The following is a 25,366-nucleotide window of genomic DNA, read 5'->3' on the forward strand; positions in this document are numbered from 1 at the left end:
ACGACCCTGTATATCACGAAAGGAATGAAAACTTCTGCTACCAAGTTAGTGCTGTTATTTAGACCCTGGGACTATTCTTTAGAGGGAAGAAACTGTTGAACCACCATACCATCTCCAAAGACTGGAATGTTGTGAATGCTGTACTGAAATATAAAGTGCAGAGTAAATGAATAGTATTATATAGTGAGCTAAGATTTGGTGTTTTATAATAATGTCAAGTTTCTTGGATGCATTTTATAGCAGTATGTGTCTTGGAACAATGTATTGTCTACAAATCCAACTTTAATGTCAGCAGAGTGTGAATCAGCTCATTGGCAGTCATTAGATAAGAACTAGAGTTAGAAAATGGAAAATATGGACCTCCTCTAGTGGCTGATTAAAGAAGATAAAAGCTTTCTCCAAGAGCTCACATAAGGAATCTGATCTTCCTGTGTATAAACCCCAGGGATGTTACAGTAGTGAGAAAACTGAGGTAGTAGCACTTGAGTTTTCAGCAGTAAACCTAAGCTTACTTTTTTTTTTTTTTTTTTATGCTGCTAAAAGTTAAAAATACAAGAGTTTTTGTTTGAACTCAGTCTCCCATTTTAGTTCTGGTTGAGTCTGTAGAGGAAGTTACTTAAGAACAAGTGTAGGTGGAGCTTGAGCTCTGTCCTTAAGCAGCTGATTAGTGGAAGAACAATTAAGGAGATGCAAGCAATACAATTTTCTTTCTGTAATGGAAGATCAGACTCTGTTTTTTGATGTCTTTGAATATAGATGAGACAATACCACATCCTTTCTGAAGTAAAGGAAGTTAAGATACTTCAGGGGCCTTTCTTTGTATTCTATGTTGCACCCGTGGCTGTATGAGAAACACTGAGTTGAAAGTGAATTCCATAGCTTGGAAATGCAAAATGTAACTGTGGTCATGTATTTTGAAGAATCTGTAACAGCTAAACAGAAGGTGAGAACAGAATGGTGTACTGGAAGGATTGCAGGAACATTGCACAAATGTACAGTGGTGGGGTAAAGATGTGAAAATCAAAGTTCAACTGACATTGAAACTAGCAAGGAGTCTGAAGGGTATTAGAAAAAGCTAGTGCACTTTTTTTTTTCTTAAAAATAAAAAAGAAAAAGCAAAGGAGGATGTGGACCTACTGTTTAGTGGGGCTGAAGGTCTAGTGGTAAATATGTAAAGGCCTTTTTTGCTGCTCTTCTTATTTGCAAGGCCTCTCAGAACCCATAACCTGTGTAGAGAGTCTATGGCAATGGAGTACTTTAAATATCATTGGAAGATGGAGATAGGTAATGCGTTAGAAGCAAGCTGGATATACATCTGTCCTGGGGATAAAATGTGTGATGGATCTGAGGGTGCTGAGGGACCTATCTGTTGTCTTTGTGAGGCTGTTTGTTGTCATCGTTGATAGACTGTGGTGTCTGGGGAGAGGAATGCTGTTGATGATTCTCAGAAAGTAAACATAACAATTGAAGAGCAGTGAGAAGGAAGGCGTGCAAAACTAAAGACTAGTCTGCTTAACTTCAGTCTCTGAAGGCTGTGGAGCAAGTCTTCCTTCTTGTTTAGCAAGACCTTTGCTACGAGGGTATGGGGAGAGGGTATGTCAGGGTCTGTAATATGTGAACTAGGTAAGTGAACTGTAAGGTTGGTGGATAATTGGCTGAACTACTGGACTCAAAAGGGTTGTAAACAGCAGCATTACTTTTAAGTGGTGCTTATCTACCAGTGGTATCCATTAGGAGTTAGTTTTAGTGGTACTACTTAATGCCTTTGTTATGTTCTAGGCAATGGAATGCCTTTTAACAGTCAGAACAGTAGTTTATAAAGCAATAAACCTATACAACAGTACAAGCTGGGGGCTAATTAGTTAGGTACGAGCTTTTCAGAAAAGGGCTTCAGGGTTCTGGTGGACATCAGGCTGCAGGTAAGTTCACATTATTTTCTTATGTTGTTGAAGGTGAGCTGCATACTAGCCTGCATTAGAAAGCAAGAAGCCAGAATATGAGGGAAATTGTTCTCCCAAACATTTCAAAGTCTGCATCTAAGTACTCTGTCTGATTCTTACTAGTTCAAGTAAGGTGTTTATGTACTGGAACTTGTCCAGACGCAAGGTTGTGCAGGAAGGTTTAATTGTCTTTCTGTACCAAGAACAGGATACAAAGAAAGTTGCTTTTAGGTGCGCAATAAAGATGTAAGAGGCAACCATTCCAACTGGAAGATGAAAAAAATTAAGTATTTTTCCCCTTTTACGTAACTTAACTGCAAGGATGACCTAGGACTGAAAAAGACTGCCTAGAGTTTGTGCAATTGTCAGTCTTCATAGATACGTGGGTCTCAGCTGTTCAGTGTTCTGAGGAACCTGATCTAATGGGGCCGATCTTGAGATGTTGGACTAGATAACCTCCAGAGTTGCCTTTCAGCCTTAAATAGTCTGTGATTCAATGAGTCTGTGATTCAGTGAGTCAGTAAACTCACAAGCATGTAGTATTGAACTGTTATATTTTTAGATTGTTAGTCACATCTCAGGAAGTGTAGTGTTTGTATTTCCTCTTGCTACCTTAAGTATTTATGACCTGTGGTTGGGTATAGCATCTTATGTTTTTACTGTTTGAGCAAGTAGAATAAGGGCAGAAGTTTTCACTTATTGTTAAACTCACAGTGACTTCAGAAATTGTAGGATGATTGAAGAATAAAAGTGTGTAGAAAACAGGTTTTTTCCTTCAGTTGTTTTTGCATTATTGCCCTTAAAGTTGTTTTCAATCAAGGGGATGAGAAAGAGTGTGCTAGAAAGAGACATTTTGGGTTAAGTGAGCCACATAACTGAGAAGTGACAGCACTAAACAGTTTGAAAGGCTAAGAGCATGCGACTGGAACGTGAGTTAAACACTGAACTTTGACACATTCTTAAAATACATCTATTTTCAGAATATAAATGGGATTATGATGATAACTTAAGTATTTTTATTTTTGGAGTGTACTTAGGGGACATTTTTTAATTACTTTTTTAATAATAGCCTTTACCCACATGAATGAATCTTCAAGAAGTTATATTGGGGAATGAATGAAGGGATGTGGACAGACTGAAAACACTAAAATGTTGAGTGTTTGTAAACAATATTCTCAAGATGCAATAAGATCTTTCCAATTATTTCATCCTTAGGATTTTAACTTTTCTTTACAGAAGGATGATTTCTCACTCTTCCTCTTTATGGTTCAAATGACGACAGTGAAGTTATTTATCTAAAATGTAATTATCTGACACTCTTGTTATCTAATAACCCTTTTTATGCTAAGATATTGGAGTAATGAAACAGACTGTATAGTGAGTCTGTCTTTTCTCAAGGTAATGGAGACTAGAATTACTCTGTAATGCAGTTCCTATAGGATTCTTTCCTTCATTTTAAGGACGTCTGAGTGCATGGAAACTAGTTTTCTTAATTAAAATCACAAGGAAAGGAATGTGTGAAATAGGGAGACAGTTATTTCTACGTGATAGTATAAGTACAGATGGGATACAGAGTTGTTTCTAAATTTGAAAGAGCATTTTAATGCCATCAGCATTACAGATATTGCTATCCTAATACAGTTAACCTATGCAATAGGATTTAATGAGGTCACCAGTTTCAGTTTCTATTCCTGTGGTGGAACTGTAGTGTAAATCCCAGCTACTTATTTCTGGTGTGTTCAAGTGCCAAGTGGTGAATCAGATGAAGGAACATTCATTTGGAAGGGTGAAGTGATCAAGTGAATTCTCAGACTTATTAGCTGCTTCACTGAATTCATTCAGCCCTGTCATTCATGTAAGGATGGGAAGGATCAAACTGTGGCTAGGAGTGGTGGAACCTAGAAGCTTTCTCTGACACAGATGGAACTGGGAAAGCTGAGGCTTTGCTGTAGTTAAGCAGGACGAGGGCATGAGACAGCGGCGGCATTTGTATAGTTTTATTGACAGGAAAAGATAGAGCAAGGAATATGTTGGCCTGCAGATGACCTGGTGGTTAAAGATTTTTTTAAAAAGAGCCTCTTGAGTCCATGCAGTTTTCTCTTCATTTCTTCTAAGCTCTGCTTAGTAGAACTTAGAAGTTCGGGTCTTGTAGGTTCTTGTGCCCAGCTCAGAGTCTGGGTTAGAAGTGATCTTTGTTGTGGTTAGTGAGTTAGAAATCTCTTAAACTGGGTTTGCACAAATCTGTGCAACTTGTGTGCAACCAGAAGTACTGACATTATAAAGTTGCATTTTACCATCTTTCCACTTTGAACTTTCAGCCATGTCAAGTAGTAACAGTTCCCAGTGACTGAAAAAGAACTCAAAACATGTCATGCTAATCTCCCAACAGGGCGTGAAGATCAAAGCAGTAGACTGCTCAGCCTTGCTGCAGTCCTTGGAATGACTGTGCAACATACTATCCTAGAAGATTTTTCCAGATCCATCAGAGTGATTAGGAACAGCCAGCACAGATTAACAAGAGCAAAACATGCCCGATAACCCAATTGCTTTCTGTGATTTGTTTTCTCTGTTTTGTGGTTTGTTTTTGTTTGTTTTTTTTTTTAATTGTAGTAGAAATGGGGAAAGGAGGGAGGGAACTGTTTGAATGCAATAAAATTCCATTATATATAATCAAGTACTGGGATAGTGATTCTGAACAGCACTGTTAGGAGTTGCAAGGCCTGACTAGACCCATTTCTGAACATCCTAATTTTAATTCAGTTTGGATCTTGCTTGAAGCAGGAGATTAGATTAAGACCTATTGAAGACCATTTCAACCTAGATAGTTATGTTGCTCTGAATCAGTAGTTGTTATTTACCTTTTGTTCTTTTTTTTCCTTTTTTTTTTTTGGGGGGGGAGGAAGGGGGCTGGCTATAAGGTTAGGCTGATACTGTATAGTATGTTATTCAGTTGCTGAAACAGTGAAATGAAATATACCTTTATCAGATTAGCAGATGTCATTAGGCTGAGGGGAATTGGTTTATAACATGGAAAGTAGAACTGCTGCTCAGTGGGACTTCAAAAATACATTGACAGAACCTCAAATTGTGGTAAATTTTGTTTGGAATGGAATAACTTTCACCTGTTAATACAAGCTGGGGGCTCATTCTGTAGAAAACCGCTTCCCAGAGAGAACAGGGTGGATACAAATAGCACTGATTTTGTAGGGTGTACAGCTGGCCTTCAGCAACCAAAGGTCAAAAGTAGTCCAGTGGTTTGAGAGGAGAGTCCAGTAAGATTTAGAGAATTGACAATTTCCTTGTCAGCACCTCTAAGACCACATCAGGAGTGGTGTGTACAGACAGCTTGGTATTCTTTGCTGTAAGAGATGTGAACTGGTGTGAGGTCAGAGGGGGGCCACATGTTGATGTTGAAAGGAGGATCAGATCATACAATACGTAAGGACAATGGTTCTTCAATTTGAAGAAGAAACATTAGAAAGGAGATTAATAGCAGCTTTCTGGTATTAAATACAGGAGTATAGAGAAAATAGAACTGGATTTACACAGAGATGTTCAGCTGCAGTACGAGTTGCAGAGATTACAAGCTTCAGCAAAGGAAACTGTACAGAAGCAATTGTAAAAGTAACCACTACCTTAGTGAAATAAAAGGTGTTGTATAGAGGGCTCTGTGAGGTGTTTTTTTTTTTTTTTTTTTTTTTTTTTTTTTCCAGAAATGAAATAGACAGGGCCGTGATTGAATTTTGAAGATAGCTCTGCTTTGGGCAGGAGATTGTACTAATTCTCTTGAGATTTCTTCTGACCTTTTTTTTTTTTTTCCTATGATTGCTCTATTTTCTTCTAACAATCTATCTGATGTCATTCACAAAAAAACTGGACAAAGCTGAGGTTTCAAATTAAGCTTATTTCTCAACAAGGTCTTGTACAGAGGTTAGTGGAAGAATTAAGAGTAAGTAATTTTGACAGTATTCACTTAAGAAATTAGTTGGAACCAGGTCTCTTTATGGATTTAATTGCTCCACTGCAGGAAATGAATGCAGTAGTTGCTTTCAGAGGTCTTTATGATTAGTTATTTAAAAAGCAGAGATAACTTATGAAACATTTGAAATTTTGTTTTTCTTTTTCATTGAATGTTCGTAGCCGATTTTCAGCTAAAGCTGTTACTTAAAGTCCTTCTAAATGAATCATCTACTATTTGTGTATGTGAGTTTTCTAAGTAGAACATGAGATGACTGTTGTAAGCGTCTTGCATCCTTTCTTGCTTAGTAATTGGAGATTCAGAGAGAGGCTTTTCTTTACCTGTAATCAAATGTTAATAGAGAGGATTAAAGCAGATACCTGCTAACTGCTGGTTCTCATATTTCATGCACTGAACTGGTTTTTAATGTTACTAAGTAGATGGTGACCTAGGTCTTTGACCAGCAAAGGACATTAGTTTGTGCTAGACGTAGCCTCAGTTCTAACTAAATGAACTCAATGCATTCTAGAAAGTCATTATATAAAATAGGTGATTGTTTCTGTGTGCAAGGTCACATTCCTTCCCCAGCTTTGTACTAGCTTTTGCACAATTGTTAGTGAATTTGCAACTCTAATCTAGAAAGTTGACTTCTCTAGTGCATATTTACTTTTTTTTTGGAGAAATACTATATACACAAAATGTTTGCTGTGCAAAATGTAGTCTGTCATTTCTGACCAGTCTTTCAAAACCGAGAACCCATTTGCCTATGTAAATCAACATCTCTACCTGATAGCTGAACAGAGTTACTTCAAATGGAAGAATGAGAAAATCCAACCTTGAGTATGCATTCATTGAAGACAAAAATCAAGACCCACAGTCTTGCATTTAAAGGAGAGTAGCATCTTGTTTAGATGATCTTTGACAACATCATCTAGGATTTTTGATGTGTTCTACAACATGGTCTAGCCACATAAAAAGCTTGTTGGAGCTGTCTTTGATACCAGTGTCCTACCAATTTGTATCATATATACATATGATGTGTGTATTATCAGGATGTATCTTGGTTCTGCTGATTCCAGCTAAAATATTTTAGTGCTATAGTTTGGGTTTGTATGCTGCTGCTATATTTCCTCAATGCTGTTGCTCAAATCTATATGGTGTTATTCTGGGATATCTTTGCAGTGTCTGCTAGGTACTTACATCTGTAAACAAGCTTTAATCATCTGTGAGGGCAACTTAAGGAACTTGCTGCTTGGATGACATTTAAGTTCATTGTCCAGCAGGATTTTTTCATGTAACTAGTGTAGAAGAGAGCTGAAGGATCTGTTGTGTATTATGTCAAAAGAAAAACATCCTTTAGTGTAAGTCAAGAAGCCAAGTATTTATCAGCTTAAAAAAGATGAGCTTTGAACTTTTGTAATTTTAAAACATAATGACTCTATAGTACAAAGAATTCTCTTGAACTTGAACTTTGTTGCTTTACTTTGTATTGTCTCCAGAGTTAGGGCTTGTTTGTCCTTCTCCTTTATCCCCTTATTTACTGTGTCTTTGCATGTGACAGATGTTACAGGTGTTTTAGGAGTATCTGCAAACATCCTGTGCTATTCAAATGCCAGTTGTTTTAAAATTGACAGGAAGTGGTGAGATGTAAATAGGAATGAGGAAAGTTTAATTTACTGGTTAAGGATGCCGCACACTTAGCTTAGGTGCCTTTCAGACTGATGTGACTATTTGCATGCTGTTAATGTACTGTGATCTGAATGATTTATTTTTTTTTTATTTATTGGAACACAATTGTTAACATTCCCTTGCCAGTAATTTGTCCTGCAGTTTAGCAAAGTAAAGGAGGAGATGCATCACCAGACTTGTGGAGCTGATAACACTATTTAGCAAGTGATTTGTCACAGTTGGGCTTGGTCTTACTGGGATTTCACATAGTACTGTAGAGTGTTGAGTATCCAAGCTGAAGACCTGATGGACTGTTCAGAGGTGCAACACATTGCTGTTCTGAAGAATATACCTAATAGTAAAACTAACCTTTTCTTCCTGATGACCAACATTCTTTAGAAGCTGTTCATTGGTAAAAACCTGTAGGTTTTTTTCATCATACTGCTTTGAAGCCAGAACATCTGTAGGGTAAGAGCAGAGTCCTGATTTCTGAGACCAGAAAATGTACAGTATTCTAGTTACACACTGGAAGTTAAACATTTGCTTTGACTTTTAGGGGAGTTTTATTGTTTCTCTGTGGAGGCAAAAAACTTGAGGTAACGTGCTAAATTTAGCTGCAACTCAAAATACTAAGCTCATTTGCGCAGATGAACAAGAAGTTACTACATAGCCTGCCAGTATTTAGTATTTGGTAACTCCTGGTTACTGAGGTGCAGCAAATCAGTTGTGCAACTGAGGACAAAACTGAAGGTGAAGAAACAGAGCTGATTATACACTCAGTAAATTAAATTTCACTTAGGCAGCCTTAAGACATGTCTCAACCCATAAGTATGAGTGGCGTTAGATTGTAACGTCCTTTGTCCTGAGTTGGTTGGCTGTTTTCAGACCTCTTTGCATCTGCCAATTCCATAATATTAAACAATGCTACTTATAAAATAGAGTGTGAAGTTTCTTAATTGGTGTAGTGGAAATGCTAAGTTATGGCCTAAAACAATGACTGAGCACCCAGTGGAAGGCAGGGCCAAACATGTAATGCACCTTGGTGATTGGAAGGGGTGGAGCCAGGGTTGGCAGTGGAGGCAAGGGGATCTTGCTGGATCCTGCCTACCTGAAGCCTTTTCGTTTGTTTCGGTATCTACAGCTGCTGCATTTGGGCTCGTTCTCATTTGCTGTAGCCAAAGACTTTCCCACCCCACTGTTATTGTGGTACTTTCCATCCTGTTACAGCATTACAGTTGGGTTTTGGATTATGGATGGCCTGTGCTCACTTGCTAGTAATTATGATGCTCACTTAGTTCTCTGTATGTGACTTCCCTGTTTGCAGAACTTCAGTGGGTGAAGAGCTGAAGCTGTCACGGTATTATTTGTGCAAATGAAGAAGGAAAGGAAATCAAGCAACTTAATTTTTATTTTTGTTAGGTGATGCCTTAAACTTTTGAATGGAACTCTCTTCAGCAAATTAAAAGTTGTTGGATTTCTTTTTCTTTTCAGGCTCTTTTTGGTGTAATAATTCTTAATTTACTTATGAGTTGTTGTTTACATTGAAGGGTGAAGATGTCAACCGGACACTTGAAGGTGGGAGGAAGCCTCTTCACTATGCAGCAGACTGTGGGCAGCTTGAGATACTGGAATTTCTGCTATTGAAAGGAGCTGATATTAATGTATGTACATCAAAATTTATAGTCATCTATGGTTGTGTTTGTTTGTTTTTTTTTTCCCCTCACATAAGAGACAAGTGCTTAATAGATAACTGGAAGAATTAGATGAAATCAAGCAATTTGATATATATAAGAATATATATAAGAGAGGTAGTCTCCTAAAGTTTAGAAGCTTAAAATTGCGTTTAATAAATGTTCAAATACCTTTGGACACATTCAGGGAAAACTATTAATTTTGACAGTTATTAGAAAGATAGAGCTGGCAATTGCATCTAAATAAAGATGGTATAGAGTACTTAATGAATTTGTCTTCTGGAGTCCCTTCCAACATTATAATACATCCTTGACCAGGACAGGACTAATTCTGTTTAAATTGGTGTTCTTCTCTCTTCACATTTAATTGATCTGTTTGAGACACCTGCACGGTTTTGTGTCATTTAAAAGATTTTCCTGAGCTTTATGACTCTTCAAAACAGTATAGTCCTCCATTATGTGAAATTTCTAAATGCTTTAGCCATGCATTCCAAATCCTATGCTTTAGAACACTTATATGAAAATCAACATACAAGACACCTACAGAATGTCTCAAACTGTTTGTGGTTACCTGGAAAGATAAGGAATTCCTCAGGAATACACCTAGTTCAGCATAAAATGGAGGAAAAATAAGGGCGTTTCATTTGCTCCTTTTCTTATCCTTTCCAGGACCATAGTTTAGAGAAAAGAAAGCCTGGAGGATGTTTCAGGCCAAAGCAGGTTTCTGAAACTAGATTGTCTGAGAAATGAGAGAATTAAGGGTACTGCTTTTAAATTGACAAAACTTCTGTCACGGAGTTATCTAGATCAATCTATATCTGTGATGGGGGGAGGGGGGCAGTACGCCCATGGGCCCCCCAGCCCCCAACAAATGGGAAGGGAAAAAAGGGAAAGGGGTAGGGAGATGGGAGCTGGGCTCAAGGAAGTAAACAGAGAAGCGACAACAATCTAAGGAGGAAAACTTATTTTCCTAATTACAATCTAATTTAAATTGAGGCTAATAAGTCAAGTAAAATAATAAGAGAGAGAGAGAAAGGTTTCTGAAGACCGAGAAGCCTACTTTAAAATTGAAGGTGCCACAGCCTGGAAGTACACCCACACCTGCTGCCAGGCAGTGAGAGAGAAAGTGAGTGTCACTTCCTTGATGTATTTCCCTCTCTGACCGTGAGGTCCTCTGGGGCGTGTAGTTCTTCTCTGTGCTCCACATGGTGTTATGATGTAGAATACCAATAGCAAAAATTACAAAGCTATGACAACTTCTCATGTGAAACACTGCAATTTCTGTCATTTGCCAAAAAAATAAAATCCCAACCAAATATGAACGTGAACTTTTGGATGCTAAGCAGACTTAAATAGGAAATTTCTTACTGTTCCATAACTGCTTTTATGCCATGACTTTGCCACAACTTTTGTTTTTAAAAACGGAGTAAAACATTCTAAAGGAACGCATTTCTGGAAAGTATTTTTAAATCTTTGACTTCATTTTGCTGTTGGCAAGACAAAAGTAAAAGATTAAGCGAAACCTTTTAATGCTGTGTGAAATAGTTCTTCAAATAACTGTGTCTCAATTTACAGGCTCCAGACAAACACAATATTACACCACTCCTATCAGCAGTCTATGAGGGCCATGTTTCCTGTGTGAAATTGCTTCTGTCAAAGGTGAGATACAAATGTTTAGAAAAAGTTACCCATTAGCAGAGTATATTACTGTAATTTTTTTTCAGTAAGATTGTATTGCTTCAGATAAGTTCAGAGCATCAAACAAATGCTGTTTACATTACTGAGAGAGAGAAGGTATGCTCTTGTAATGGAAAAGTTAGTTGAAAGAGAGAGTTCTATGACTCTTGCAGTGGTGCGAAAGGGATAACCACCAAAAATACTGCAAGCTCTAGCTGAGAAGTTAACAACAGATCAGGCAAGAATACAAGTGTATTTGTTCAGCAGACAGAGGAGTGGGTTTTAGCTCTGGCAGCTGCTTAGGTGTCCCATATGATGGAGTCTCCAATGGAGCTGTGCAGAGGAGTGTTTTCTGCCAGGTGGATGAAAACCCATCTGGATTGGAAAAATGAAAGTAGGTAGGAAAGCAGCAATTTTTTTTTTCCGCTATAGAGCTTGTAAATTTCATCCAAAATAGTGTAGTCTTATTCTGTTTCTGGTCTCCTTTTAATTCGTGTTACAAAAGTGATCTATTTTACAAAGCAGTAGTTAATTCAAGAAATGTTTTGTCTCTGTTCGTACCTTCTCCTTGTTACACTTCACTTCCTTTGAAAATAGGAGGTTAAAATTGTGTTTTCAGAATGTGAACATACCTGTATCGATCAAACAAAGGATTATAGATTCCTTGCTATGCATAACATCATCATCCATGGTAAAATGGTTCTTCTGAACTGCCTCAATGCTGTGTGCGGGTCATCTTTCTTTTCTTTGTGGCTCTAACCCTGTCTAATGTTAATTTATTTTTCTGTAAAGAAATGCTGCAACTTTTAATCTAGGATTCAAATTTGTTGTGAAGACTGATTTGTGAATTCAGATCAAAGAAACTTAACGGATATACAGAAAAGAAGGCTTTTATAACTAGAGTATAATTCTAACCTTTTTCAGTATTTGTCTTCATGGCATTCATGAATTGTATTTAATTTGCTGGACAAGGTATATCATCTAACCTTTTGTAAGAATAGACTTAGTTTCCCTTCTGAGCTTCTGGTCTTTTGCTGTTCAGAGCTGAGGCATGTTAGTACAGACTCTTGTCCTCATGTCTTCTTGTCTGATTCAACATTTTTGATACAAGCTGAGTTCTAGAAACTTAGTTTGTTCGTAAGTAGACTAGTACATTTTCCTATCGTTTTGTTACCTTGTGCCATGATGTCAGTCTTATTGCTAGCTTAGGAGGCTTCATATTCTCTTTTGTAGTGCTGGCTCCTTTGGCAAGTAGTCCCTTGCAACAAAGTCCCTGAGTAATCCATAACCAGCAGGATCTTAATATCCTAAAGGGAAGTGCAGATTCTGTGTTAATACTTTGTTTTTCAAACCAGAAAGAATGCAATTCAAAGCTACTAAGTATGTTCTGCCTTGAATTTCAGTGGTCAAATGATTTAATTTTCTACTTATTTCTTTGACATGATTTCCATCTTACGGCTTGTCTTAATTTTACAAATGTTTGGTACAATTATTCAAAGCAGTGAACTGCTACTTCATTGAAGTTGCTTTTCTGCCTAACACTCAGGATGCTATTGAAACATACTGAGTGCTATTCAAGGGGAATGTATTATGAGAGAACTTCCAGAGGTGCAGTTTTTCAACTCATAAACTTAAATTATTAATATGGAGTTTGCAGACACACTGTATTACTGACCTCTCTTTTTTTAAACGTTAATCAAGTTAATAGCTAGCGTTTCCACGTGGCTGCTGCTTCTTGTTGATTAATAGTTACTGCAACTGTAATGCTTAGAGTGTCATTGAGTTTATTTCAGGATTTTTACATTATTTTAGTGCATGGTTTTGTACAAAATTGAATTTGTATCAGTGTTCATCTGGCTCCGTTTGATTGTATCTTGTACTGAAATGAGAAATAGAGGCCTTGTGGGTAGGTTTTGGGTTAATTTAAAGAAAAAGTGATATAAATATTTACTTGTGCATCAATGTCAAGAATATAAAGGACATCCTTTATCACATGTTGTATTTCTTTCTGTTTCTGTTTTGAAGTGCTTTGCATTCTGAGTAAGTTACTCTGAACACCGGTGGTGTCCATGAGGCAGTCCCATGTTACAGCTAAGCCTATGCCAAGGAGAACAGGGGATTCTGTTCAGTCATTTAGTGCTATTCCCCTGCATGTTTCAGCTGCTCCCTTGCAACAGCCCTGGCATTGGTACCTGTCATTTGTCCCTACTGTAAGGTATTTTTCTGTAGCCAGAGTCCTGCCAATTGAGGTCTTCAAATTTAAGTTGTATTGTAAATTTAGTTCCTTGCATTAGTTACTGGAGTTGGAGAAACGCTGATGCCAACTCAAGAATGAACGGAACTAATTTCAGTTTCACTTCTATTGTTACCTTGGGTCATTTTTCAGTGCTCTTGCACTGTGACAATACCTGTTCCAGAGAGCTGTCTCCTGGGTTTATTTGTAGTTTTTGTAGGTGTACAATTAGAACTCAGCTTGTCTGCTTTACAGCTCTCCTGGTGGCTGTGTTGCTCTCTTGTAAAGGGCAGATACTTGCTTGTTGCTATGTACCGCTTGCTTACTTTGTTGCCTCTGTTGTGGCAGTGTTGTTTTTTTTTTTTGTAGAGGATGGATGAGTTTCATCTAAAACCTGAGAATAAGAGAAAAGGAACAGATGTGGGAATGAAGCTGTAATCTATCTAGCTGGCTCCTTAGTATATTTTATGCCCACTTTTGCCTTTTATCATCACTTCCAAAGGCACAAGTGGTTTCATTTTCTCCCTTACCACACTTGATGATTACCCTTAATCATCTACTGGGAAAATATTTTCACTAAATAGTGAAAATCTTTATGAAGAAATAGATTGGGCAGTAACAATCCAGATGCACAGTGATTTTGTGATTTTGTTTAATAACAAGGTTTTGATCTTTATATAGAAAGTAACATTCAGCTATAATTATAGGCAGAATGAGACTTGTAGTGGGTGACAAGTGAAGTGAAATAGGTTACTGAAAAAGAAGCTCTTGCTGCATGCTCAGTGAGAAGAAATTTTACTAGTTGAGATAATAAAGTCTAGAATATTATGCTTGCTGGAACAGTGTATACTGTGCTGTTACCACTCCTCTAATGCATTTTCAGGGAAATGGAACTGATTACTTTTAGATAAATTTAAATTTCCTAGACCTTACTTGCTTCCTCTTCCTTCCTTTTTCTTATGAATAAATTATGTTTTGTGTCAGCTGCATCTTCAAATTATGACATAGCCAACATTTTCCAAACTTCCTGGAGGCCCCATGGCATTCAGCTGTGTACTAAAATTTGAACACTGTGAAAACTGCAATGTGGAGCTCCTTCCTTAATCTTGTGTTTGTTATAATACCTTGTGATAGTTTCACACCGGTGGGTAGCCAAGCTCCTCTGTTCCACTTCACTCTGCTTCCTCAGAAGGACAGGGGGAGAAAATAAGATGGGGGGGGGGGGGAAAGTCATTGGTTCATATTAGGAGTAGGAGATTGGTCACAAATTATTGTGCGTTGGTAACAGACAAGAGTAGTGAGAACAGAAAGAAAATTAAGAACACCTTTACATCCTCCCTTTTCTGCTCTCTTTCTCTCAAGGGCACAGGGGAACAGACAGTGAAGGCTACAGTCAGTCTGTAGCACTTCATCTCTACAGCTCTTTCATGGTTACTCCGTTCTCCTGCTCCATATGATGTCCCTCCCACAGGATTTTGTCCTTCTCAAACTGAGCCCACATGGGCTTCCCACAGGCTGCAGCTTTCCAAGTGCTGTACCAGTGCTTATCTGTGCTGCAGGACCTATCCTTTAGGAAGTTGAACCTGCATAGGTCCCTGTGGGTGGCAGCTTCCCTGGACTTTTTGTTTCTCTGTGGGGCTCCTGTCCATGGGCTGTGGCTCTGGTCTGAGATTGCTCTTGTGGGGACTCCGCATGGGCTGTGGCTCCTTCAGGCCATGTCCTCTGCTGCCCTGTGGGTCCCCTCCATGGCTGCATTTGGAAATCTGCTCTATGTGGTGCCTGTGGGCTGCAAAGGACAGCCTGCTCCTTCATGAGCCTCTCCTGGGCTGCAGGGAACTTCTGCTCTGTGCTTGAAACACCTCTTGCCCTACTTCTGTACTGACCTTGCTGACTAGAAGGCTGTTTTTCTCACTCCTCTCTCCCAGCTACTGTCACGCAGCAGTTTCTTTCTTCTGTCTGCTTTCCCAGAGGCAAGAGGCACACCCAGCATTGCTTGTGGCTCAGCTCTGGCAGCAGTGGGTGTCTTTTGAAGCCATTTGGAGCTGGCTCTGATCTGACATGGGTCAGCTGTTGATCACTGTATACAATGTACCTCTGCTAACAGGACCTTGCAGTGTAAACCCTATAGACATGGTGACTTCAGAAATGGTAGGATTAGTGAAGAACAAACCTTCAAATTTCTGTCTCTGGAAGGATACTAACAGCTGTGTAAATCAAAGGATTTAGCTCAAAATTACTTAAATTCTCTTCAAGTGTTTAAATAGTGGTATTCTGTGAAAGACAGGTTAACCCTATAACATTTGATTTGACTGTGGAAGGTAAGAATATTCATCAAAAACAGTGAAATGCTGTGGAAAAGAATGATTCAATGGAATTTCCTATTAGGTTGTATAACAAGTAATTGAAACATGATTTTATATTAATTAGTGGTTACAAATGAGTACTCCAACAAGTTGAAACAATAACTATTACAGCTGTTTATTTCTTCAATTTTGGACTTACTATTGATGGTTGCATGTATTTAACTCCCTGTTCTATTTGTGTAGTCTTTTCTTCTATTCATGAAACACTGCAAAATGTTTGTGTTATGATTTTATGATTAAGTTGCATTGAACTGTGGCTTCACATGTTGCCATAGTTGATGGTGATACTCAAGTTCAGACATTTCTTTTTGTGTATGAAATCAGATATAACCAAGATAGGGTTATTTTTGGTAAACAGTTTGACTTGCATTGTTTAAAACAAAATGCTCAACGAAGTTTGCTGAAGATGTTTTACAGTATATTAGAATAAAACAGTGTGAATGTAGTTAGCTTTTGTCTAAAGAGCACTTTCCATTTGAATTTCAGATAGGGCTTGCTGTCATAGTACTACGTTAACAGTAATTATTTTTTAATCAATTTTATAATATTTCTTTCAGGACCGAGACATTTGAAAATATCTGTGTTCATTTTAAACAATGAAGTGGTTTGCAGCATACAGTGCTTTTAAAGAAGGGCAGAACCGTCATATCTCATGTTCAGTTCTTTCACTTCTGTTTTTCTCTATTATTAACATTAAGTAACGTATTGTTTGAAGGTATTCTGCTCTTAGGGAGGAAATGAATTCTCAGTAGCTTTTGACAAATATGGAAATGAATTACCTCGAATACCAGATGTGTATTTAGCTCACATTACAAGGGAAAAGTAAAAGCCTTTCTACAAAACAAAATAATCGTTAATGAGTACTATTAGCTAAAGAAGCAACTTCAGTCACTGTACTTCAGTTTGTTTTTAGTTTTTTGCAGGGATAACTTAAGATTTTCTGCATTACAAATAAAATTCAAATTCTTCCATGTTCTTTCATGCACGTTTTGCACTTGAGTTCCTAATGTGAGAAGATTTTTTTATTTTTTTTTTTACTCGAGTGTATTGCAGAAGCCAGCATTGTTACAACAGACAGTCAGTTTTGAATGCTTCTAAAGAAGGTCTCGATTTGTGGCAAAGTTCTTATAACAGAATACTTCTAGTATTTTTGTAGCATATCTAGCAACTTGATCTCTGCTTACTGCTAAAAACATGTAATCTAATTCAATGGGTTTCTTTATTTAGCACCTTCTTTTTCCTCTGACAGTGGCAGAATGGATGCCTTTTGAGCAAAACTGTAGGTTTCACTACTTTGGCTCATTTATTCTTCTGTTGTATTAGGAGTTTTTACAGGCTCACATCTGTATAGAAGTTTGTAAGTCTACTCGCTTTAGAGTGTGTTTAAAAATGTATTGTCCACAAATTTATCCATGTCCTTTTTCAATCAGCTGCTGTTTGCCTCAGTAACTTCATCTGGAACCTGATTCTGAAAGTTCACTCCTTGCTGTGTAAGCCAGTCTTCTACTGGTCAGCTTCATCAGAGTATTTCCAGTTCCACTGGGTTTAGTAACAGCTCTACGTTGACTATCTGCCATTCTTTTCTGAACTGCAGATATACCCTAGTAACTATTGTGCTTCCTGCATCATTTTTAATACTCGGTATTATAAGAGTGCAAAAATGCTTGTTTGTTGTTAATATCCTGCCAAACAGTTTTTAGTGTGTGTTTATATACATACAGGAAAAGAACATAGAGTACTGTAAGAGAGTAATACCTTTTTTACTTCAGGGAAGTAGAGAATATTGTGAAACCTTTTACTTTTATGAACTTTTATTTAAATTTGCTTCCTGGCAGTTCTGTGTTTCTGAAAATGGAAGTTGTCATGATCTGAACTTTATTATTTTCTTCTCCTGTTGAATGCAGGCAGGAATATTTCTGCTTTGGGACCATCCTCCTAATTTATGAACACTGACTTTAATAAACAGCATCCTCTTTAAGTAGTTGTGGCCCTATCCTACATTCAGTAAAAATGTTTTAAAAACTCAAGCTTTGTGTTTCTCTGACTTCTCTGAAGTACAAATACATGAGGACTGCTCTAAAACTAATGCCTCCTATGTTATTATGTTGGCCATATTGTCAAAGGTGGATTTGGTGGTGTATGGGAGATTGGTAATCACAGCCTGAACCTCTGATTAATCAGCTGAGGCAAGTATGGGGTCAGCTGTGGGAGCACAGGTGAGAGTGATGTAGCTGTGCTCCCGGAAGGGGTGGAGCTTGACTCCATCCCCTCTGAGACCTCATTTAAGGGCTGACTCCCACTGGAGCAGTATCTCTTGGAGATCGCTCACCAGGGAGGACTGCCTCAGCTGCCTCAGTCAAGGCACCACCATTGGTGAGTTTTTCCTTTACTTATTCACTTGTATACCTTCTGTACATTTTGTTTCCATCTGTACATTTAAAACCAATACATTTGGCGAGCCAGCCAGGAGCCTGTAAATATCGGAAAAAAAATGTCTTTCCTGTGGAATGTGTTTAGCTGGTTCAAGGGGGAGAAGATCACCCCCTTAGGGAAAATCCTCCCTGGACAAATACCAGGGTTTGAGGCGTCCCCATATTTTCAATTAGCGATGATTATCGAACAATGGGGGCCCTTACGGGTGACGGGCAATATGTCCCCTTACCATCTAACTGAATACTTTCAGGGGTTGCAAAAAGATATTTTGACAACCAAAGAAAGGCAAATGGCTGCATCCATGGCTGCTTGGCCTTTATTGAATGCTTTAAATCAGGCAGAGGTTAAATCAGATAAGATTGAACATGAAAATCAATTATTAAAAGCCCGCATTGAAAAATTGGAGGGCGAAATTAATCTATTAACGGGGAAAAATTCATCATTTTTTTCAAACACCCCCCAAATTAGATATATTACAATGGATGATAGTAAGGATCCTGAAACATCGGATCAAACTAAGGTCACTAAATCTGACCTAGAAGAGCCACTTAAGACGGACTTATTAGAAGTCCGCCCTATGGTAACCCAAAAAACAAAAAAAGTCCAGGAGCGACCAGCAGGGGTGCCTCCTGATCAATGGACCCCTGCTGACTCCTATTTACACGTAACAGCACGTCCATATACACCCACCGAACTTATGGATCTAGTACAGCGCTTCAGGCAAAGACCAAGGGAAAGTGTCCCAGCCTGGCTGTTACGATTATGGGACTCGGGAGCAGAAAGTGTAATAGTTAACGGCTCCGAGGTATCTAAACTAGCAACTATAACAGTCCATCCTGCCCTGAGGCAGAGATTGTATTCAGGGTCCCAGTTCCCTGAAGAGAATCATTCGATCGTAGATTGGATAATGGCTGCCTGCCGTATGGTATGGTCAAATAAAACAGACATGCCAATACATACAGGAATGTGGTCTTCTATGGAAGACCTACAAAATTATATCCGGGAACTAGGCATGCGAGAGGCTGTCTATGAAGATGTATCTGTTAGTCCGGACATGGTGAAGTTTTCCGCGGGAATGAGGGACCTAATCTTACAACAGGCTCCCTCACATATGTATGGAACATTGGTTTCTATATTGAATCCTCTAGTGGCCGCAGAGGCAGCAGTCCAACATGCTGCCCAATTGGTAGCGGATCTGGGGGAAACGGAGCGCCTAAGAACCAAGCGCAATATTAGAGTAATTGAAGATCCTGAAGTTTTTCCAATAGCCCGAGCCAGGAGATCGGCTCCACGAACCCCTCGGGCGGGACCCATTAGGGTGTCCCGAAGACAAATGTTTAATGATCTACTCCGAGCAGGTGTTCAATTTGCCAAAATTGATGGGCAGCCCAATCACGTTCTGCTTCAGTTGTGGAAACAGCTGAAGGATGAACAAAAATTTCAAAACCGCCCCAAAAGACCGGGGATAAGGCTTATAGAACGACGACCAACAACAGTTTGGAATCTAGAAGACTTTATCGTGCCAAATAGGAAAAAGAGGCCACCTCAGGTGCCTCGGGTCACAGTACCAGAGGCATCAGAGGTAAAAGACCTGAATCTGGCCCAGTTTATGGCGTGATGAGGGACGTCAGTCACCCTAGGGCCTCTAGACGGGACCGGAGGCCCTATGTGGAATTGACAATATATTGGTCCCGAGAAAATGTGCAGAAGGTTATGGCCCTCGTTGATACGGGGGCGGAAACATCTATAATTTATGGAGATCCAACAAAATTCAGAGGGAACAAAGTAATGATTGGAGGCTTTGGGGGACAGACCGTTCCAGTCACCCAAACTTGGGTAAAATTGGGGGTCGGGCGCCTCCCACCACGGGAGTACAAGGTATCTATTGCCCCAATTCCGGAGTACATATTGGGAATTGATATCTTGTGGGGTCTGGCTCTCCACACAACAGTGGGAGAGTTCCGATTGCGGCAGAGATGCATTAGTATCCGGGCAATTCAGACAATATTGAGAGGCCATGCAAAACATGAGCCTATTTGTCTGCCCAAGCCACGTCGGATTACTAATGTAAAACAGTACAGACTCCCAGGTGGGCAGGATGAAATAACAAAAACAGTGCAGGAATTAGAAAGAGTGGGTATTATAAGGCCTGCACATAGCCCGTACAACTCCCCAATATGGCCAGTGCGAAAATCGGATGGAACATGGAGGATGACAGTGGATTACAGGGAATTAAACAAGGTCACGCCGCCCGTTCATGCAGCCGTACCCAATATTGCCTCCCTAATGGACACACTAAGTAGAGAAATTAAAACGTATCACTGTGTCCTAGACTTAGCGAATGCATTCTTCAGTATTCCGATTAGTGAAGAATCACAAGACCAGTTTGCATTCACATGGGAAGGCAGGCAGTGGACTTTTCAGGTTCTGCCGCAAGGGTACGTGCATTCACCTACTTTTTGTCATAATTTGGTGGCGCGTGATCTGGCTAAGTGGCAGAAGCCACATAATGTAAATTTATATCATTATATTGATGACCTCCTGTTAACATCCGATTCATTAGAGGCGGTGAGACAAGCAGCAGATTTATTGATAGCTTATCTGCAAAAGAGAGGGTGGGCTATAAACCCACAGAAGGTGCAAGGTCCGGGGTTATCTGTAAAATTCCTGGGAGTAATTTGGTCCGGAAAAACCAAAGTACTACCCAGTGCAGTAGTGGATAAAGTCCAAGCGTTCCCAGTCCCTACAACATCAAAACAGCTACAAGAGTTCTTAGGTATATTAGGGTATTGGCGCTCCTTTATACCTCACTTAGCTCAGTTGTTGAGGCCATTGTATAAGCTTACCAAGAAGGGTCAATCGTGGAACTGGGGGAAGGTAGAACAAGATGCTTTCCAACAGGCAAAGCTGGCAGTTAAACAAGCCCAGGCATTGGGTATATTTGATCCGACCCTCCCAGCTGAACTAGACGTTCATGTTACCCAGGATGGTTTTGGCTGGGGCCTGTGGCAACGCCAGAGTTCTGTTCGAACCCCCATTGGATTCTGGTCTCAGGTTTGGCACGGAGCAGAAGAAAGATACAGCATGATTGAAAAACAGTTATTGGCTGCCTATTCAGCGTTACAAGCGGTAGAGCCAATAACGCAAACAGCAGAGGTTATAGTTAAAACTACATTACCGATCCAGGGGTGGGTAAGAGATCTAACTCACCTTCCTAAGACAGGAGTGGCCCAAGCACAGACGGTAGCACGATGGGTCGCCTATCTAAGTCAAAGAAGCAGCTTGTCTTCGTCTCCACTCAAGGAGGAATTACAGAAGATCTTAGGCCCAGTGACATATCGCAGTGATACGCCGAAAGAACCAATGGTCGCTCCACCAGAGAAGAGCCCTGTTCAGGAAGGAAGATATCCTATTCCTGAAGATGCCTGGTATACGGATGGGTCCAGCAGAGGCAACCCGAGCAAGTGGCGAGCTATAGCATACCATCCCTCTACTGAGACAATCTGGTTTGATGAGGGGGATGGTCAGAGCAGCCAATGGGCAGAATTACGAGCCGTGTGGATGGTTATAACTAAAGAACCTGGTGATGGCATCCTGAACATCTGTACGGATAGCTGGGCCGTGTACCGGGGGCTTACTCTGTGGATTACGCAGTGGGCTACCCAGGAATGGACTATCCACGCCCGACCGATCTGGGGGAAAGACATGTGGGTAGACATTTGGAATACAGTCAAACACAGGACGGTATGTGTCTACCATGTCTCTGGTCATCAACCCCTGCAGTCACCAGGAAACGATGAAGCGGACACACTGGCCCGAGTTCGATGGATTGGGAATTCACAATCCGAAAATATTGCCCGATGGTTACATCAGAAGCTACGGCATGCTGGACAAAAGACAATGTGGGCAGCTGCTAAAGCATGGGGGCTGCCTGTACAGTTATCTGATATCGTCCAAGCATGTCAGGACTGTGACGCTTGCTCGAAGATGAGACCAAGACCGTTGCCTGAAACAACATCCCACATTGCTAGAGGATATAGTCCTCTTCAGAGATGGCAGGTTGATTACATTGGGCCCCTCCCTCGGTCTGAGGGGGCGAGATATGCCCTGACCTGCGTTGATACTGTAAGTGGACTGCTGCAAGCCTATCCCGTACCAAAGGCAAATCAAGCATATACAATTAAGGCACTCACTAAACTGATGTCTGCATATGGGACACCTCAAGTCATCGAGAGCGACCAAGGGACTCACTTTACTGGAGCGATGATACAGCGCTGGGCAGAAGAGAACAACATTGAATGGCGATTCCATCTGCCATATAATCCAACAGGGGCAGGCCTTATTGAACGCTACAATGGTATTCTTAAGGCTGCCCTGAAGACAGACTCCCAGTCCCTGCAGGGGTGGACAAAAAGATTATACGAAACCCTGCGGGACTTGAACGAAAGACCTCGGGATGGCAGACCCAGTGCTCTGAAAATGTTACACACTATATGGGCCTCCCCTCTTAGGATTCAAATTACAGGTGCTGATAATGAGGTAAAACCGCAGGTTGGTAATGACAATAATCTTCTGCTCCCTGCCCCTGAGAATCTAAAACCAGGAATCCATAAGATAAATTGGCCCTGGAAGGTGCAAGTAGGACCTAAGTGGTGTGGCCTACTTGCACCTTGGGGGAGACTATTGGAGGTGGGAGGTTCAGTTACCCCCTCGGTGATGGGTACATGGCCTACTGACATCGTGGTCAATACTCCGGTCTTTATTGCTAAAGGGACACCCATCATGTCCCTATGGCAGATCAGGACTCCTCCTCTGGTGCCAGATATAGTTATACAGCCACAGATATCTGGCCAGAGGGTATGGTATCGGAGGCCGGGACATAATCCGGTGCGAGCAGAAGTATTGACCCAAGACAAGAATACGGCCTGTATCTTGCCCTGGAGGGCAGACCTTCCTCTCCTGGTACCCTTGAAACATCTGTATTACTCTCCCTAAGATTCTAAGCCTCTAGGACCATCAGAGAACAATTTGTGTGGACTGATGAAACGCAAATGGACCTGCACCTCGAGATGGCTTGTCTCCAGTAACATCTATCAAGCACTGGCCCACGGAAGATCGTGAATACCCATCCAATCATCATTTGAATAACATCAGCATTCGGTGCGACGGGAAATTGTATCAGCGTCGCGTTGGGTCTCTGTGATAAGGGAAAACTCACCTAATCATTGGTTCACGCTGTGAAGGGGTGGAGTGTATGGGAGATTGGTAATCACAGCCTGAACCTCTGATTAATCAGCTGAGGCAAGTATGGGGTCAGCTGTGGGAGCACAGGTGAGAGTGATGTAGCTGTGCTCCCGGAAGGGGTGGAGCTTGACTCCATCCCCTCTGAGACCTCATTTAAGGGCTGACTCCCACTGGAGCAGTATCTCTTGGAGATCGCTCACCAGGGAGGACTGCCTCAGCTGCCTCAGTCAAGGCACCACCATTGGTGAGTTTTTCCTTTACTTATTCACTTGTATACCTTCTGTACATTTTGTTTCCATCTGTACATTTAAAACCAATACAGGTGGTATGGCAGTAGAGGTTGCACCTTCCCACCAATATTCCATTACGCTTTGTTGCCATGTGACAGATGGCAACAGAGGGGCAGTCGGTCAGAGTGATGTTTGACGTAGAAGTGTGTATGAAACAAAGGTGTGTCAATGTATTCCTTGATGTGGAAAAAGAGTGCACTATTTGCATTCATTAGTGCTTGTTGAACCAAACAGTGGATGTGAGCACAGTGAATGGTGTGTTTCAGCAGTGGCAACAGCAGATAGCCTGCACTTGTGTGAATTTATTCAAGCACTGCCTTCAGGTTCTTTGTCCCTGGTTCTTCATCACTAGCTTATGCATAGCTAGTGGTGGTAACTATTGAAAAATAGTAATTTGTAGATTAGAAGTTTGTCTATCAAACAGTGATATTGTGCTCTTTGTAGCTATTGTAGTTTCCGTGGAAATAAATAGGAGGCATTACTTTCATGGTAAACAGTCATATCTTCGCTAGAAGCTCTTTAAATCTGAAATATCATATGCTGATGGAGTGTCCTGTAAGCCGAGAAAGTTTTTTAAGCTATAATTTAAGGTGAAGGACTGGTCACTTACTGCAAAGATGGCATAGAGAATGGAATGCCTTGAGAAATTAATGTAATGAAGTTCGACAAGGCCAAGTGTTGAATGTGGGTCAGGGTAACTTCAGATATGTCTACAGACTGGGGGAAAAACTTGTTGAAAGCAGACCTGTGCAGAAGTACTTTGCAGTCCTGGTGGATGAAAAACTGGGCATGAACCAGCTGTGTGTGCTTGCATCCCAAGAGACCAACTTTATCTTGGGCTGCTTCAAAAGAAGAAAGGGCAGCAGGAAGTGAGAGGTGATTATCTCCCTCTACTCTGCCCCTATGAGGAGTATTGCATCCAGGCCTGGGGCCTCCAATACAAGAGGGATGTGGAGCTGTTGAGCAGGTCCAAAGAATGGCTGCAAAGATCATCAGTGCGCTGGAGCACCTCTCTTATGAAGGAAGTTCTGAGGGAGTTGGACTTGTTTAGCTTGGACGAGATAAAGCTCTGGGAAGATCTCATTGCAGCCTTCCAGTGCTTGAAGGAAACTTTTAATCAAGAGGGAGGCTGTTAGCCCAGTACATTGTTGATATGAGAAGGGGGAATAGCCTTAACATCTATGGTTAATCTCATCTCTTTTAGTTTAAGTGGAAATTTTGCTCAGAGAAACTGTGAATGCCCCATCCATAGAGACATTCAAGGCCAGATTGGACAGGACCTTTGGCAGCCTGATCTGGTGGGAGTAGCCTTGCCTGCAGAATGAGAGTTAGCACCAGATGGTCTTTAAAGTCTTTTCCAACCCAAACCTTTCTGTGATTCTGTGATTTAAGTAAATAAGCTTTTGAATTTCTAGGTCCATTGTGTTCTCAGAAAGCTGTTGGATGTCCTTTACAGGTAGTTTGTCAATTTTCTTCCATGTAATATACTGGAGGTTAGATCTGTACTTCATGAACAGGTAGCATATGAAACTGAAGACAGAACTGTGCAGCACATGTTCTTGTCAAAGTGTGTCTGTATGCAGTGTTCTTCCTGTCATCTTTCATGAGAAAATGTTTTGGAATCATCACTTATTTTCAGGAAACATCTCATTCTTGGTCTCTTGTACTTCTTTATTTTCTAGTAACTTTTAGCCATTAATTTAACTACTTTTACAATTTAGTTTGGGTTTTCATTTTTATGTATATGACTAAACAGTGCTTAAAACAAACATGACTCTTTCCTTCTTTTTCCCTTTGTTCGCCTCCCATATTTTTGGTACTTTCTGCTTCTGTGCTTACTATTTCCTTACTGCCTACTTTGCACATTTC

General features: G+C 40.3%; 1 protein-coding gene across 1 annotated transcript in view; it reads left to right on the forward strand.

Moving 5' to 3' along the window:
* Window positions 1–25,366, forward strand: part of MTPN (myotrophin) — a 43,900-nt gene that overhangs the window by 14,712 nt on the left and 3,822 nt on the right. Inside the window, exons 2-3 of the mRNA XM_072348800.1 lie at window positions 9,114–9,227; window positions 10,833–10,916. Of these exons, the coding sequence (XP_072204901.1) occupies window positions 9,114–9,227; window positions 10,833–10,916 (198 nt within the window). The remainder of the gene's footprint in view (window positions 1–9,113; window positions 9,228–10,832; window positions 10,917–25,366) is intronic.

The sequence above is a fragment of the Excalfactoria chinensis genome, chromosome 1 (assembly GCF_039878825.1).
Source record: "Excalfactoria chinensis isolate bCotChi1 chromosome 1, bCotChi1.hap2, whole genome shotgun sequence".
Taxonomy (NCBI): domain Eukaryota; kingdom Metazoa; phylum Chordata; class Aves; order Galliformes; family Phasianidae; genus Excalfactoria; species Excalfactoria chinensis.